Source organism: Cherax quadricarinatus, chromosome 87 (genome assembly GCF_038502225.1).
Source record: "Cherax quadricarinatus isolate ZL_2023a chromosome 87, ASM3850222v1, whole genome shotgun sequence".
NCBI lineage: Eukaryota > Metazoa > Arthropoda > Malacostraca > Decapoda > Parastacidae > Cherax > Cherax quadricarinatus.
The window spans coordinates 5,905,669-5,924,950 of NC_091378.1; the positions used below are offsets into that span (position 1 = coordinate 5,905,669).

Sequence of the window (19,282 nt, forward strand, 5' to 3'; positions counted from 1 at the left end):
ATACAGGATGTACAGGTGTTAATACAGGATGTACAGGTGTTAATACAGGATGTACAGGTGTTAGTACAGGATGTACAAGTGTTAATACAGGATGTACAGGTGTTAATACAGGATGTACAGGTGTTAATACAGGATGTACAGGTGTTAGTACAGGATGTACAAGTGTTAATACAGGATGTACAAGTGTTAATACAGGATGTACAGGTGTTAATACAGGATGTACAGGTGTTAATACAGGATGTACAGGTGTTAGTACAGGATGTACAAGTGTTAGTACAGGATGTACAGGTGTTAGTACAAGATGTACAGGTGTTAGTACAGGATGTACAAGTGTTAATACAGGATGTACAAGTGTTAATACAGGATGTACAGGTGTTAATACAGGATGTACAGGTGTTAATACAGGATGTACAGGTGTTAGTACAAGATGTACAGGTGTTAGTACAGGATGTACAAGTGTTAATACAGGATGTACAAGTGTTAATACAGGATGTACAGGTGTTAATACAGGATGTACAGGTGTTAATACAGGATGTACAGGTGTTAGTACAGGATGTACAAGTGTTAGTACAGGATGTACAAGTGTTAATACAGGATGTACAGGTGTTAGTGCAGGATGTACAGGTGTTAGTGCAGGATGTACAGGTGTTAGTGCAGGATGTACAGGTGTTAGTGCAGGATGTACAGGTGTTAGTACAGGATGTACAGGTGTTAGTACAGGATGTACAGGTGTTAGTACAGGATGTACAGGTGTTACTACAGGATGTACAGGTGTTACTACAGGATGTACAGGTGTTAGTGCAGGATGTACTGGTGTTAATTAAAGCAGGTGTTAATGGTGTTAAGGCAGAACATATGTTAACGACAGAGGCTGTGACAATAATAATAATAATAATAATAATAATAATAATAAAATTATTATTATTACATTTACCTCATGCGAGGTAAACAGGTTTGATCCAAGGGGAAGGAACAAGACTGTATTTGAACAAAATGTCGTTGTGTGAACAAAAGGTCGTACTGAAATGAACAAAAAGTGGTATTTGAATAAAGGATTGCATTTAAACAAGGTCGTACTTGAAAAAAGGTCTTACTTGGACAATAGGTCGTATTTGGATAATAGGTCGTACTTGGACAATAGGTCGTACTTGGACAATAGGTCGTACTTGGACAAAAGGTTGTACTTGGACAAAAGGTCGTACTTGAACAAAATGTATTTGGATAATAGGTCGTACTTGGACAATAGGTCGTACTTGGACAAAAGGTCGTACTTGAACAAAAGGTCGTACTTGTAAGTGTTCCTGATGAACGTTCTGAGGATCTTGTTTCTCTTGTCCGTCTCAAAGCCGAACTTGACGTCATCGTCGTTGAACGTAAAGAATGCGTCGGACGGGGTGACGCCGAAGATGAGGTCGTAGGTGGCCAGGCGGTTGACGTACGACTGTCGGTCCGTGTCGTAGTCCGTGTCGATCACCACTCCGTCGACCGTGGGTCCGAACGCGTAGTAGTACTCCGGTACCTGCAAGATAGATGGTTTGAGGGACTGACTACCTACTATCAAGGCTGAGGGACTGACTACCTACTATCAAGGCTGAGGGACTGACTACCTACTATCAAGGCTGAGGGACTGACTACCTACTATCAAGGCTGAGGGACTGACTACCTACTATCAAGGCTGAGGGACTGACTACCTACTATCAAGGCTGAGGGACTGACTACCTACTATCAAGGCTGAGGGACTGACTACCTACTATCAAGGCTGAGGGACTGACTACCTACTATCAAGGCTGAGGGACTGACTACCTACTATCAAGAATGAGGGACTGACCACCTATCAAGGCTGAGGGACTGACTACCTATCAAGGCTGAGGGAGTGACCACCTACTATCAAGGCTGAGGGACTGACTACATACTATCAAGGCTGAGGGTCTGACTACCTACTATCAAGGCTGAGGGACTGACCACCTACTATCAAGGCTGAGAGACTGACCACCTACTATCAAGGCTGAGGGACTAACTACCTACTATCAAGGCTGAGGGAGTGACCACCTACTATCAAGGCTGAGGGACTGACTACCTACTATCAAGGCTGAGGGACTGACTACCTACTATCAAGGCTGAGGGACTGACTACCTACTATCAAGGCTGAGGGACTGACTACCTACTATCAAGGCTGAGGGACTGACTACCTACTATCAAGGCTGAGGGACTGACCACCTACTATCAAGGGTGAGGGACTAACCACCTACTATCAAGACTGAGGGACTGACTACCTACTATCAAGGCTGAGGGTCTGACTACCTACTATCAAGGTTGAGGGACTGACTACCTACTATCAAGGCTGAGGGACTAACTACCTACTATCAAGACTGAGGGACTGACTACCTACTATCAAGGCTGAGGGGACTACCTACTATCAAGAATGAGGGACTACTATCAAGGCTGAGGGACTGACTACCTACTATCAAGGCTGAGGGACTGACTACCTACTATCAAGGCTGAGGGACTGACTACCTACTATCAAGGCTGAGGGACTGACTACCTACTATCAAGGATGAGGGACTGACCACCTACTATCAAGGCTGAGGGAGTGACCACCTACTATCAAGGCTGAGGGACTGACTACCTACTATCAAGGCTGAGGGAGTGACCACCTACTATCAAGGCTGAGGGACTGACTACCTACTATCAAGGCTGAGGGACTGACTACCTACTATCAAGGCTGAGGGACTGACTACCTACTATCAAGGATGAGGGACTGACTACCTACTATCAAGGTTGAGGGACTGACCACCTACTATCAAGGCTGAGGGACTAACCACCTACTATCAAGACTGAGGGACTGACTACCTACTATCAAGGATAATGGACTGACTACCTACTATCAAGGATGAGGGACTGACCACCTATCAAGGCTGAGGGACTGACTACCTACTATCAAGGCTGAGGGAATGACGACCTACTATCAAGGCTGAGGGAATGACGACCTACTATCAAGGCTGAGGGACTGACTACCTACTATCAAGGCTGAGGGACGAACTACCTACTATCAAGGCTGAGGGACTGACCACCTACTATCATGGCTGAGGGACTGACTACCTACTAATAAGGCTGAGGGAATGACCACCTACTATCAAGGCTGAGGGACTGACTACCTACTATCAAGGCTGAGGGAATGACCACCTACTATCAAGGCTGAGGGACTGACTACCTACTATCAAGGCTGAGGGAATGACCACCTACTATCAAGTGACCACCTATTATCAAGGCTGAGGGACTGACTACCTACTATCAAGGCTGAGGGTCTGACTACCTACTATCAAGGCTGAGGGACTAACTACCTACTATCAAGACTGAGGGACTGACTACCTACTATCAAGGCTGAGGGAGGGGCTACCTACTACCAAGGGTGAGGGACTGACCACCTACTATCAAGGCTGAGGGAGGGGCTACCTACTATCAAGGCTGAGGGAGTGACTACCTACTATCAAGAATGAGGGACTGACTACCTACTATCAAGAATGAGGGACTGACTACCTACTACCAAGGCTGAGGGACTGACTACCTACTATCAAGAATGAGGGACTGACTACCTACTATCAAGGATGAGGGACTGACTACCTACTATCAAGGATGAGGGACTGACTACCTACTATCAAGGATGAGGGACTGACTACCTACTATAAAGGCTGAGGGATTGACTACCTACTATCAAGGCTGAGGGAATGACTACCAACTATCAAGGCTGAGGGAGGGACTACCTACTACCAAGGGTGAAGGACTGACTCCCTACTATCAAGGCTGAGGGACTGACTCCCTACTATCAAAGCTGAGGGACTGACTACCTACTATCAAGGCTGAGGGACTGACCACCTACTATCAAGGCTGAGGGACTGACTACCTACTATCAAGGCTGAGGGAGTGATCACCTACTATCAAGGCTGAGGGACTGACTACCTACAATCAAGGCTGAGGGACTGACTACCTACCACCAAGGGTGACGGACTGACTCCCTACTATCAAGGCTGAGGGATTGACTACTTACTATCAAGGCTGAGGGATTGACAACCAACTATCAAGGCTGAGGGACTGACTCCCTACTATCAAGGCTGAGGGACTGACTACCTACTATCAAGGCTGAGGGACTGACTACCTACTATCAAGGCTGAGAGATTGACTACCAACCATCAAGGCTGAGGGAGGGACTACCTACTACCAAGGTGAGGGACTGACTACCTACAATCAAGGCTGAGGGACTGACTACCTACTATCAAGGCTTAGGGACTGACTACCTACTATCAAGGCTGAGGGACTAACCACCTACTATCAAGGCTGAGGGACTAACAACCTACTATCAAGACTGAGGGACTGACTACCTACTATCAAGGCTGAGGGACTGACTACTTACTATCAAGGATGCGGGACTGACCACCTACTATCATGGCTGAGGGACTGACTACCTACTATCAAGGCTGAGGGAGTGACCATCTACTATCAAGGCTGAGGGAGTGACTATTATCAAGGCTGAGGGAGGGACTACCTACTACCAAGGGTGAGGGACTGACTCCCTACTATCAAGGGTGAGGGACTGACTCCCTACTATCAAGGCTGAGGGACTGACTACCTACTATCAAGGCTGAGGGACTAACCACCTACTATCAAGGCTGAAGGACTAACCACCTACTATCAAGGATGAGGGACTGACTACCTAGTATCAAGGATGAGGGACTGACCACCTATCAAGGCTGAGGGACTGACTATCTAATATCAAGGCTGAGGGACTGATCACCTACTATCAAGGCTGAGGGGCTGACTACCTATTATCAAGGCTGAGGGACTGACTACTTACTATCAAGGATGAGGGACTGACCACCTATCAAGGCAGAGGGACTGACTATCTACTATCAAGGCTGAGGGAATGACCACCTCCTATCAAGGCTGAGGGACTGTCTACCTACTGTCAAGGCTGAGAGAGTGACCACCTACTATCAAGGCTGAGGGACTGACCACCTACTATCAAGGCTGAGGGACTGACTACCTACTATCAAGGCTGAGGGACTGACCACCTAATATCAAGGCTGAGGGACTGATCACCTACTATCAAGGCTGAGGGAATAATTACCTACTATCAAGGCTGAGGGAGTGACCACCTACTATCAAGGCTGAGGGACTTACTACCTACTAACAAGGCTGAGGGACTGACTACCTACTACCAAGGCTGAGGGAGACTACCTACTATCAAGGCTGAAAGACTGACTACCTACTATCAAGGCTGAGGGACTGACTACCTACTATCAAGGCTGAGGGAATGACTACCAACTATCAAGGCTGAGGGAGGGACTACCTACTATCAAGGCTGAGGGACTGACTCCCTACTATCAAGGCTGAGGGACTGACTCCCTACTATCAAAGCTGAGGGACTGACTACCTAAATCAAGGCTGAGGGAATGACCACCTACTATCAAGGCTGAGGGACTGACTACCTACTATCAAGGCTGAGGGAATGACCACCTACTATCAAGGCTGAGGGACTGACTACCTACTATCAAGGCTGAGGGAATGACCACCTACTATCAAGTGACCACCTATTATCAAGGCTGAGGGACTGACTACCTACTATCAAGGCTGAGGGTCTGACTACCTACTATCAAGGCTGAGGGACTGACTACCTACTATCAAGGCTGAGGGACTGACTACATACTATCAAGGCTGAGGGTCTGACTACCTACTATCAAGGCTGAGGGACTGACCACCTACTATCAAGGCTGAGGGACTAACTACCTACTATCAAGGCTGAGGGAGTGACCACCTACTATCAAGACTGAGGGACTGACTACCTACTATCAAGGCTGAGGGAGGGGCTACCTACTATCAAGGCTGAGGGACTAACCACCTACTATCAAGAATGAGGGACTGACTACCTACTATCAAGGCTGAGAGACTGACTACCTACTACCAAGGCTGAGGGACTGACTACCTACTATCAAGGCTGAGGGACTGACTACCTACTATAAAGGCTGAGGGAGTGACTACCTACTATCAAGGCTGAGGGAATGACTACCAACTATCAAGGCTGAGGGAGGGACTACCTACTACCAAGGGTGAAGGACTGACTCCCTACTATCAAGGCTGAGGGACTGACTCCCTACTATCAAAGCTGAGGGACTGACTACCTACTATCAAGGCTGAGGGACTGACCACCTACTATCAAGGCTGAGGGACTGACTACCTACTATCAAGGCTGAGGGAGTGATCACCTACTATCAAGGCTGAGGGACTGACTACCTACAATCAAGGCTGAGGGACTGACTACCTACCACCAAGGGTGACGGACTGACTCCCTACTATCAAGGCTGAGGGAGTGACCACCTACTATCAAGGCTGAGGGATTGACTACCTACTACCAAGGGTGAGGGACTGACTCCCTACTATCAAGGCTGAGGGACTGACTACCTACTATCAAGGCTGAGGGACTGACTACCTACTATCAAGGCTGAGAGATTGACTACCAACCATCAAGGCTGAGGGAGGGACTACCTACTACCAAGGGTGAGGGACTGACTACCTACAATCAAGGCTGAGGGACTGACTACCTACTATCAAGGCTTAGGGACTGACTACCTACTATCAAGGCTGAGGGACTAACCACCTACTATCAAGGCTGAGGGACTAACAACCTACTATCAAGACTGAGGGACTGACTACCTACTATCAAGGCTGAGGGACTGACTACTTACTATCAAGGATGCGGGACTGACCACCTACTATCATGGCTGAGGGACTGACTACCTACTATCAAGGCTGAGGGAGTGACCATCTACTATCAAGGCTGAGGGAGTGACTATTATCAAGGCTGAGGGAGGGACTACCTACTACCAAGGGTGAGGGACTGACTCCCTACTATCAAGGGTGAGGGACTGACTCCCTACTATCAAGGCTGAGGGACTGACTACCTACTATCAAGGCTGAGGGACTAACCACCTACTATCAAGGCTGAAGGACTAACCACCTACTATCAAGGATGAGGGACTGACTACCTAGTATCAAGGATGAGGGACTGACCACCTATCAAGGCTGAGGGACTGACTATCTAATATCAAGGCTGAGGGACTGACCACCTACTATCAAGGCTGAGGGGCTGACTACCTATTATCAAGGCTGAGGGACTGACTACTTACTATCAAGGATGAGGGACTGACCACCTATCAAGGCAGAGGGACTGACTATCTACTATCAAGGCTGAGGGAATGACCACCTCCTATCAAGGCTGAGGGACTGTCTACCTACTGTCAAGGCTGAGAGAGTGACCACCTACTATCAAGGCTGAGGGACTGACCACCTACTATCAAGGCTGAGGGACTGACTACCTACTATCAAGGCTGAGGGACTGACCACCTAATATCAAGGCTGAGGGACTGATCACCTACTATCAAGGCTGAGGGAATAATTACCTACTATCAAGGCTGAGGGAGTGACCACCTACTATCAAGGCTGAGGGACTGACTACCTACTAACAAGGCTGAGGGACTGACTACCTACTACCAAGGCTGAGGGAGACTACCTACTATCAAGGCTGAAAGACTGACTACCTACTATCAAGGCTGAGGGACTGACTACCTACTATCAAGGCTGAGGGAATGACTACCAACTATCAAGGCTGAGGGAGGGACTACCTACTATCAAGGCTGAGGGACTGACTCCCTACTATCAAGGCTGAGGGACTGACTCCCTACTATCAAAGCTGAGGGACTGACTACCTAAATCAAGGCTGAGGGACGGACTACCTACTATCAAGGCTGAGGGATTGACAACCAACTATCAAGGCTGAGAAACTGACTACCTACTATCAAGGCTGGGGGACTGACTACCTACTATCAAGGCTGAGGGACTGACTACCTACTATCAAGGCTGAGGGACTGACTACCTACTATCAAAGCTGAGGGAGTGACCACCTACTATGAAGGCTGAGTGACTGACTACCTACTATCAACCATACCCCCGGCCGGGATTGAACCCGCGGTCATAGAGTCTCTATGACCGCGGGTTCAATCCCGGCCGGGGGTATGGTTTATTTGCAATCGTGTCATTACGATTTCTTGAGTCAAGTTACCTACTATCAAGGCTGAGGGACTGACCACCTATTATCAAGGCTTAGGGACTGACTACCTACTATCAAGGCTGAGGGAGGGACTACCTACCACCAAGGGTGAGGGACTGACTACCTACTATCAAGGCTGAAGGAGTGACCACCTACTATCAAGTCTGTGGGAGTGACAACCTACTATCAAGGCTGAGGGACTGACCACCTACTATCAAGGCTGAGGGACTGACTACCTATTATCAAGGCTGATGGAGTGACTACCTACTATCAAGGCTGAGGAACTGACTACCTACTATCAAGGCTGAGGGATTGACTACCTACTACCAAGGGTGAGGGACTGACTCCCTACTATCAAGGTTGAGGGACTGACTACCTACTATCAAGGCTGAGGGACTGACTGCCTACTATCAAGGTAGAGGGACTGACTACCTACTATCAAGGCTGAGAGATTGACTACCAACTATCAAGGCTGAGGGAGGGACTACCTACTACCAAGGGTGAGGGACTGACTACCTACTATCAAGACTGAACGACTGACTACCTACTATCAAGGCTTAGGGACTGACTACCTACTATCAAGGCTGAGGGACTGACCACCTACTATCAAGACTGAGGGACTGACTACCTACTATCAAGGCTGAGGGAATGACCACCTACTATCAAGGCTCAGGGACTGACTACCTACTATCAAGGCTGAGGGACTGACTACCTACTATCAAGGATGAGGGACTGACCACCTACTATCATGGCTGAGGAACTGACTACCTACTATCAAGGCTGAGGGAGTGACCATCTAATATCAAGGCTGAAGGACCGACTACCTACTATGAAGGCTGAGGGAATGACCACCTACTATCAAGGCTCAGGGACTGACTACCTACTATCAAGGCTGAGGGACTGACTACCTACTATCAAGGATGAGGGACTGACCACCTACTATCATGGCTGAGGAACTGACTACCTACTATCAAGGCTGAGGGAGTGCCCATCTAATATCAAGGCTGAAGGACCGACTACCTACTATGAAGGCTGAGGGCGTCACCACCTACTATCAAGGCTGAAAGACTGACTACTACCAAGGCTAAGGGAGGGACTACCCACTATCAAGGGTGAGGGACTGACTCCCTACTATCAAGGCTGAGGGACTAACCACCTACTATCAAGACTGAGGGACTGACTACCTACTATCAAGGACGAGGGACTGACTACCTACTATCAAGGATGAGGGATTGACTACCTACTATCAAGGATGAGGGACTGACCACATATCAAGGCTGAGGGACTGACTACCTACTATCAAGGCTGAGGGACTGACTACCTACTATCAAGGATGAGGGACTGACCACCTATCAAGGCTGAGGGACTGACTATCTACTATCAAGGCTGAGGGAATGACCACCTACTATCAAGGCTGAGGGACTGACTACCTACTATCAAGGATGAGGGACTGACCACCTACTATCAAGGCTGAAGGACTGACTACCTACTATCAAGGATGAGGGACTGACCACCTACTATCAAGGCTGAAGGACTGACTACCTACTATCAAGGCTGATGGACTGACTACCTACTATCAAGGCTGAGGGACTGACTACGTACTGTCAAGGCTGAGGGACTGACTACCTACTATCAAGGCTGAGGGACTGACTACCTACTGTCAAGGCTGAGGGACTGACTACCTACTATCAAGGCTGAGGGACTGACTACCTACTGTCAAGGCTGAGGGACTGACTACCTACTATCAAGGCTGAGGGAGTGACCGCGTACTATCATGGCTGAGGGACTGACTACCTACTATCAAGGCTGAGGGAGGGACTACCTACCCCCAAGTGTGAGGGACTGACTACCTACTATCAAGGCTGAGGGAGATACTACCTACCACCAAGTGTGAGGGACTGACTCCCTACTATCAACGCTGAGGGAGTGACCACCTACTATCAAGGCTGAGGGACTGACTACCTGTTATCAAGGCTGAGGGAGGGACTACCTACTACCAAGGGTGAGGGACTGACTACCTATTATCAAGGCTGAGGGACTGACTACCTACTATCAAGGCTGAGGGACTGACTACCTACTATCAAGGCTGGGGGACTGATCACGTTCCTCTGTCTCATATCTTGACTCGTTTCAAAGCCCAGATCTATGATCTACTACTAATAATCTACTCCTAGTAGACTTTAGAGGTAGCACTCTACTACTCTCCCAGGATGCGACCCACAATAGTCTGCTAACACCCAGGCACTTACTGTTAGGTGAACAGGGGTAACAGGTGTACGGTGACTTATACCTGTTGACCCACAATATTAGACCAAAACATCAAAATCCAAAATATTAGAAGGAAAATCTACAAAATTGGCTAAGTTACAAAATCCATAAAATCAGGTTGTGTGGTGGTGTGATCCAGCCTGACGAAGGTGATTGCTCTTCCTTCCTTCCTTCTGTCTTCCTTGCTCTTCCTTCTGTCTTCCTTGCTCTTCCTTCCTTCCTTCTGTCTTCCTTGCTCTTCCTTCCTTCCTTCTGTCTTCCTTGCTCTTCCTTCCTTCCTTTGCTCTTCCTCCCTTCCTTCTGTCTTCCTTGCTCTTCCTTCCTTCCTTCTGTCTTCCTTGCTCTTCCTTCCTTCCTTCTGTCTTCCTTGCTCTTCCTTCCTTCCTTCTGTCTTCCTTGCTCTTCCTTCCTTCCTTCTGTCTTCCTTGCTCTTCCTTCCTTCTGTCTTCCTTGCTCTTCCTTCCTCCTGCCTTCTCTGTCATCCTCCCGTTATGCTTTATCCTCCTCCTCCTCCTCCGCCTCCTCCTGCTACTACTGCTGCTTTCCCTGCCCTCCTCCTCCTGTTCATGTGATGCCTTCCCTGCCCTCCTCCTCCTGTTCCTGTGATGCATTCCCTGCCCTCCTCCTGCCTTCCTCCCCTGCCTTTCTCCTCCTCCTGCCTTCCTCCCGTCCTTCCCTGCATTCCTCCTCCTGCCTTCCTCCCGTCTTTCCCTGCCTTCCTCCTCCTCCTGCCTTCCTCCCGTCTTTCCCTGCCTTCCTCCCGTCTTTCCCTGTCTTCCTCCTCCTGCCTTCCTCGCCAGATGATCCCTTATGTAAATCACCTTCTCAACTTTCGTTGACTTTCGGCTGATTTTTAGCAATGTTGATGGTGACCACCTGCCACTCTCTGGTTGACGCCTCCCACAACCCACCACCTGCCACTCTCTGGTTGACGCCTCCCACAACCCACCACCTGCCACTCTCTGGCTGACGCCTCCCACAACCCACCACCTGCCACTCTCTGGTTGACGCCTCCCACAACCCACCACCTGCCACTCTCTGGTTGACGCCTCCCACAACCCACCACCTGCCACTCTCTGGTTGACGCCTCCCACAACCCACCACCTGCCACTCTCTGGTTGACGCCTCCCACAACCCACCACCTGCCACTCTCTGGTTGACGCCTCCCACAACCCACCACCTGTTGACGCCTCCCACAACCCACCACCTGCCACTCTCTGGTTGACGCCTCCCACAACCCACCACCTGCCACTCTCTGGTTGACGCCTCCCACAACCCACCACCTGCCACTCTCTGGTTGACGCCTCCCACAACCCACCACCTGCCACTCTCTGCCTCCCACAACCCACCACCTCCCACTCTCTTGCTGACGCCTCCCACAACCCACCACCTGCCACTCTCTGGCTGACGCCTCCCACAACCCACCACCTGCCACTCTCTGGTTGACGCCTCCCACAACCCACCACCTGCCACTCTCTGGTTGACGCCTCCCACAACCCACCACCTGCCACTCTCTGGCTGACGCCTCCCACAACCCACCACCTGCCACTCTCTGGTTGACGCCTCCCACAACCCACCACCTGCCACTCTCTGGTTGACGCCTCCCACAACCCACCACCTGCCACTCTCTGGTTGACGCCTCCCACAACCCACCACCTGCCACTCTCTGGTTGACGCCTCCCACAACCCACCACCTGCCACTCTCTGGTTGACGCCTCCCACAACCCACCACCTGCCACTCTCTGGTTGACGCCTCCCACAACCCACCACCTGCCACTCTCTGGTTGACGCCTCCCACAACCCACCACCTGCCACTCTCTGGTTGACGCCTCCCACAACCCACCACCTGCCACTCTCTGGTTGACGCCTCCCACAACCCACCACCTGCCACTCTCTGACGTTGACGCCTCCCACAACCCACCACCTGCCACTCTCTGGCTGACGCCTCCCACAACCCACCACCTGCCACTCTCTGGTTGACGCCTCCCACAACCCACCACCTGCCACTCTCTGGCTGACGCCTCCCACAACCCACCACCTGCCACTCTCTGGTTGACGCCTCCCACAACCCACCACCTGCCACTCTCTGGTTGACGCCTCCCACAACCCACCACCTGCCACTCTCTGGCTGACGCCTCCCACAACCCACCACCTGCCACTCTCTGGTTGACGCCTCCCACAACCCACCACCTGCCACTCTCTGGTTGACGCCTCCCACAACCCACCACCTGCCACTCTCTGGTTGACGCCTCCCACAACCCACCACCTGCCACTCTCTGGTTGACGCCTCCCACAACCCACCACCTGCCACTCTCTGGTTGACGCCTCCCACAACCCACCACCTGCCACTCTCTGGCTGACGCCTCCCACAACCCACCACCTGCCACTCTCTGGCTGACGCCTCCCACAACCCACCACCTGCCACTCTCTGGCTGACGCCTCCCACAACCCACCACCTGCCACTCTCTGGCTGACGCCTCCCACAACCCACCACCTGCCACTCTCTGGCTGACGCCTCCCACAACCCACCACCTGCCACTCTCTGGCTGACGCCTCCCACAACCCACCACCTGCCACTCTGGCTCCCACAACCCACCACCTCTCTGGTTGACGCCTCCCACAACCCACCACCTGCCACTCTCTGGCTGACGCCTCCCACAACCCACCACCTGCCACTCTCTGGCTGACGCCTCCCACAACCCACCACCTGCCACTCTCTGGCTGACGCCTCCCACAACCCACCACCTGCCACTCTCTGGCTGACGCCTCCCACAACCCACCACCTGCCACTCTCTGGCTGACGCCTCCCACAACCCACCACCTGCCACTCTCTGGCTGACGCCTCCCACAACCCACCACCTGCCACTCTCTGGTTGACGCCTCCCACAACCCACCACCTGCCACTCTCTGGCTGACGCCTCCCACAACCCACCACCTGCCACTCTCTGGCTGACGCCTCCCACAACCCACCACCTGCCACTCTCTGGCTGACGCCTCCCACAACCCACCACCTGCCACTCTCTGGCTGACGCCTCCCACAACCCACCACCTGCCACTCTCTGGTTGACGCCTCCCACAACCCACCACCTGCCACTCTCTGGTTGACGCCTCCCACAACCCACCACCTGCCACTCTCTGGCTGACGCCTCCCACAACCCACCACCTGCCACTCTCTGGCTGACGCCTCCCACAACCCACCACCTGCCACTCTCTGGCTGACGCCTCCCACAACCCACCACCTGCCACTCTCTGGTTGACGCCTCCCACAACCCACCACCTGCCACACTCTGGTTGACGCCTCCCACAACCCACCACCTGCCACACTCTGGTTGACGCCTCCCACAACCCACCACCTGCCACTCTCTGGTTGACGCCTCCCACAACCCACCACCTGCCACTCTCTGGTTGACGCCTCCCACAACCCACCACCTGCCACTCTCTGGTTGACGCCTCCCACAACCCACCACCTGCCACACTCTGGTTGACGCCTCCCACAACCCACCACCTGCCACTCTCTGGTTGACGCCTCCCACAACCCACCACCTGCCACTCTCTGGTTGACGCCTCCCACAACCCACCACCTGCCACTCTCTGGTTGACGCCTCCCACAACCCACCACCTGCCACTCTCTGGTTGACGCCTCCCACAACCCACCACCTGCCACTCTCTGGTTGACGCCTCCCACAACCCACCACCTGCCACTCTCTGGCTGACGCCTCCCACAACCCACCACCTGCCACTCTCTGGCTGACGCCTCCCACAACCCACCACCTGCCACTCTCTGGCTGACGCCTCCCACAACCCACCACCTGCCACTCTCTGGTTGACGCCTCCCACAACCCACCACCTGCCACTCTCTGGTTGACGCCTCCCACAACCCACCACCTGCCACTCTCTGGTTGACGCCTCCCACAACCCACCACCTGCCACTCTCTGGTTGACGCCTCCCACAACCCACCACCTGCCACTCTCTGGTTGACGCCTCCCACAACCCACCACCTGCCACTCTCTGGTTGACGCCTCCCACAACCCACCACCTGCCACTCTCTGGTTGACGCCTCCCACAACCCACCACCTGCCACTCTCTGGCTGACGCCTCCCACAACCCACCACCTGCCACTCTCTGGCTGACGCCTCCCACAACCCACCACCTGCCACTCTCTGGCTGACGCCTCCCACAACCCACCACCTGCCACTCTCTGGCTGACGCCTCCCACAACCCACCACCTGCCACTCTCTGGCTGACGCCTCCCACAACCCACCACCTGCCACTCTCTGGCTGACGCCTCACAAATCCCACCAGATCACACTCTCTGGCTGACGCCTCCCACAACCCACCACCTGCCACTCTCTGGCTGACGCCTCCCACAACCCACCACCTGCCACTCTCTGGCTGACGCCTCCCACAACCCACCACCTGCCACTCTCTGGCTGACGCCTCCCACAACCCACCACCTGCCACTCTCTGGCTGACGCCTCCCACAACCCACCACCTGCCACTCTCTGGCTGACGCCTCCCACAACCCACCACCTGCCACTCTCTGGCTGACGCCTCCCACAACCCACCACCTGCCACTCTCTGGCTGACGCCTCCCACAACCCACCACCTGCCACACACTGGCTGACGCCTCCCACAACCCACCACCTGCCACTCTCTGGTTGACGCCTCCCACAACCCACCACCTGCCACCTGCCTCCCACAACCCACCACTGCCACTCTCTGGCTGACGCCTCCCACAACCCACCACCTGCCACTGGCTGACGCCTCCCACAACCCACCACCTGCCACTGGCTGACGCCTCCCACAACCCACCACCTGCCACACACTGGCTGACGCCACCCACAACCCACCACATGCCACACACTGGCTGACGCCACCCACAACCCACCACCTGCCACACACTGGCTGACGCCACCCACAACCCACCACATGCCACACACTGGCTGACGCCTCCCACAACCCACCACCTGCCACACACTGGCTGACGCCTCCCACAACCCACCACCTGCCACACACTGGCTGACGCCTCCCACAACCCACCACCTGCCACACACTGGCTGACGCCACCCACAACCCACCACCTGCCACACATTGGCTGACGCCTCCCACAACCCACCACCTGCCACACACTGGCTGACGCCACCCACAACCCACCACCTGCCACACACTGGCTGACGCCACCCACAACCCACCACCTGCCACACACTGGCTGACGCCTCCCACAACCCACCACCTGCCACACACTGGCTGACGCCTCCCACAACCCACCACCTGCCACACACTGGCTGACGCCTCCCACAACCCACCACCTGCCACACACTGGCTGACGCCTCCCACAACCCACCACCTGCCACACACTGGCTGACGCCTCCCACAACCCACCACCTGCCACACACTGGCTGACGCCTCCCACAACCCACCACCTGCCACACACTGGCTGACGCCACCCACAACCCACCACCTGCCACACACTGGCTGACGCCTCCCACAACCATCGTTATAATCTAACTTTAATGGGACTTCTAAGGTTCAGTAATATAAGAGAGAATTTGTGTCTAGGTGGAAGCAATGGGTCGGAGATCAACTTTGTTATAAAGGCTATGGGACTGATCACCCTCAAGCTAGAGTAAGAGACTGATCACCCTCAAGCTTGAGTAAGGGACTGATCACCCTCAAGCTTGAGTAAGGGACTGATCACCCTCAATCTTGAGTAAGGGACTGATCACCCTCAAGCTTGAGTAAGGGACTGATCACCCTCAAGCTTGAGTAAGGGACTGATCACCCTCAATCTTGAGTAAGGGACTGATCACCCTCAAGCTTGAGTAAGGGACTGATCACCCTCAATCTTGAGTAAGGGACTGATCACCCTCAAGCTAGAGTAAGGGACTGATCACCCTCAAGCTTGAGTAAGGGACTGATCACCCTCAATCTTGAGTAAGGGACTGATCACCCTCAATCTTGAGTAAGGGACTGATCACCCTCAAGCTTGAGTAAGGGACTGATCACCCTCAAGCTAGAGTAAGGGACTGATCACCCTCAAGCTAGAGTAAGGGACTGATCACCCTCAATCAAGACTATGGGACTGATGACCTGAATATTACCGCTCCAATTCTTCCACCGTCTCCAGTGGACTTGCCGGTCAACCCCAGTAATAATAAAAAAATTAATTATATCATATAATGATTCCAAACTCCTAACAACCGCCAGAATCCCGAGGATTGCCACCACTCTCTACCAGTGCGTCAGTGTGGCCATCAAGAGGGACCACACACAACCTCTCTACCAGTGCGTCAGTGTGGCCATCAAGAGGGACCACACACAACCTCTCTACCAGTGCGTCAGTGAGGCCATCAAGAGGGACCACACAACCTCTCTACCAGTGCGTCAGTGTGGCCATCAAGAGGGACCACACACAACCTCTCTACCAGTGCGTCAGTGTGGCCATCAAGAGGGACCACACACAACCTCTCTACCAGTGCGTCAGTGTGGCCATCAAGAGGGACCACACACAACCTCTCTACCAGTGCGTCAGTGTGGCCATCAAGAGGGACCACACACAACCTCTCTACCAGTGCGTCAGTGTGGCCATCAAGAGGGACCACACACAACCTCTCTACCAGTGCGTCAGTGTGGCCATCAACAAGAGGGAAAACACACAACGTCTCTACCAGTGCGTCAGTGTGGCCATCAAGAGGGACCACACACAACCTCTCTACCAGTGCGTCAGTGTGGCCATCAAGAGGGACCACACACAACCTCTCTACCAGTGCGTCAGTGTGGCCATCAAGAGGGACCACACACAACCTCTCTACCAGTGCGTCAGTGTGGCCATCAAGAGGGACCGCACACAACCTCTCTACCAGTGCGTCAGTGTGGCCATCAAGAGGGACCACACACAACCTCTCTACCAGTGCGTCAGTGTGGCCATCAAGAGGGACCACACACAACCTCTCTACCAGTGCGTCAGTGTGGCCATCAAGAGGGACCACACACAACCTCTCTACCAGTGCGTCAGTGTGGCCATCAAGAGGGACCGCACACAACCTCTCTACCAGTGCGTCAGTGTGGCCATCAAGAGGGACCACACACAACCTCTCTACCAGTGCGTCAGTGTGGCCATCAAGAGGGACCGCACACAACCTCTCTACCAGTGCGTCAGTGTGGCCATCAAGAGGGACCACACACAACCTCTCTACCAGTGCGTCAGTGTGGCCATCAAGAGGGACCACACACAACCTCTCTACCAGTGCGTCAGTGTGGCCATCAAGAGGGACCGTCCGCACACAACCTCTCTACCAGTGCGTCAGTGTGGCCATCAAGAGGGACCGCACACAACCTCTCTACCAGTGCGTCAGTGTGGCCATCAAGAGGGACCGCACACAACCTCTCTACCAGTGCGTCAGTGTGGCCATCAAGAGGGACCACACACAACCTCTCTACCAGTGCGTCAGTGTGGCCATCAAGAGGGACCACACACAACCTCTCTACCAGTGCGTCAGTGTGGCCATCAAGAGGGACCGCACACAACCTCTCTACCAGTGCGTCAGTGTGGCCATCAAGAGGGACCACACACAACCTCTCTACCAGTGCGTCAGTGTGGCCATCAAGAGGGACCGCACACAATGTCTCCCTATACATTTTATGGTACATGTGTCAAGTTAGAATAATATTTACTGTTTAATATTGCCATTTGATTAACACCGGTAAACTAAGAGTAACTCTTCCGATAGGTTTGAAACTTTGTGATGTTGAATATTGGTGATAGTTGATAGCGTGACGGTAGGAAGGATAGCATCATGGTAGACAGGGCAGTATTATGGTAGACAGGATAGCATCACGGCAGACAGGATAGCATCACGGCAGATAGGATAGCATCACGGCAGACAGGACAGCATCACGGCAGACAGGACAGCATCATGGCAGACAGGACAGCATCACGGCAGACAGGACAGCATCACGGCAGATAGGATAGCATCACGGCAGACAGGACAGCATCATGGCAGACAGGACAGCATCATGGCAGACAGGACAGCATCACGGCAGACAGGACAGCATCATGGTAGACAGCGCAGCATCATGGTAGACAGGACAGCATCATGGTAGACAGGACAGCATCACGGCAGACAGGACAGCATCATGGTAGACAGCGCAGCATCATGGTAGACAGGACAGCATCATGGCAGACAGGACAGCATCATGGTAGACAGGGCAGCATCACGGCAGACAGGACAGCATCACGGCAGACAGGACAGCATCACGGCAGACAGGACAGCATCATGACAGACAGGACAGCATCATGGTAGACAGGACAGCATCACGGCAGACAGGACAGCATCACGGTAGACAGGACAGCATCATGGTAGACAGGACAGCATCATGGTAGACAGGACAGCATCATGGTAGACAGGACAGCATCATGGCAGACAGGACAGCATCACGGCAGACAGGACAGCATCATGGCAGACAGGACAGCATCATGGTAGACAGGACAGCATCATGGCAGACAGGACAGCATCACGGCAGACAGGACAGCATCATGGCAGACAGGACAGCATCATGGCAGACAGGACAGCATCATGGCAGACAGGACAGCATCATGGCAGACAGGACAGCATCACGGCAGACAGGACAGCATCATGGCAGACAGGACAGCATCACGGCAGACAGGGCAGCATCATGGCAGACAGGACAGCATCACGGCAGACAGGACAGCATCACGGCAGACAGGACAGCATCATGGCAGACAGGACAGCATCACGGCAGACAGGACAGCATCACGGCAGACAGGACAGCATCATGGCAGACAGGACAGCATCACGGCAGACAGGACAGCATCATGGCAGACAGGATAGCATCACGGCAGACAGGATAGCATCACTGCAGACAGGACAGTATCACGGCAGACAGGACAGCAT

At 53.1% G+C, this 19,282-nt stretch overlaps 1 protein-coding gene across 4 annotated transcripts in view; it reads right to left on the bottom strand.

The window, feature by feature from the left end:
* The window catches only part of LOC128703825 (neuroligin-2), a 446,601-nt gene that overhangs the window by 67,015 nt on the left and 360,304 nt on the right, over positions 1 to 19,282 (bottom strand). For all 4 annotated transcript variants that reach the window (XR_011394466.1, XM_070103745.1, XM_070103747.1 and 1 more), the window contains exon 5: positions 1,290 to 1,519. Coding sequence is in view for 3 of the 4 variants with exons in the window: in XM_070103745.1 (XP_069959846.1) it covers positions 1,290 to 1,519 (230 nt within the window). In the remaining variant the exon portion in view is untranslated. The remainder of the gene's footprint in view (positions 1 to 1,289; positions 1,520 to 19,282) is intronic.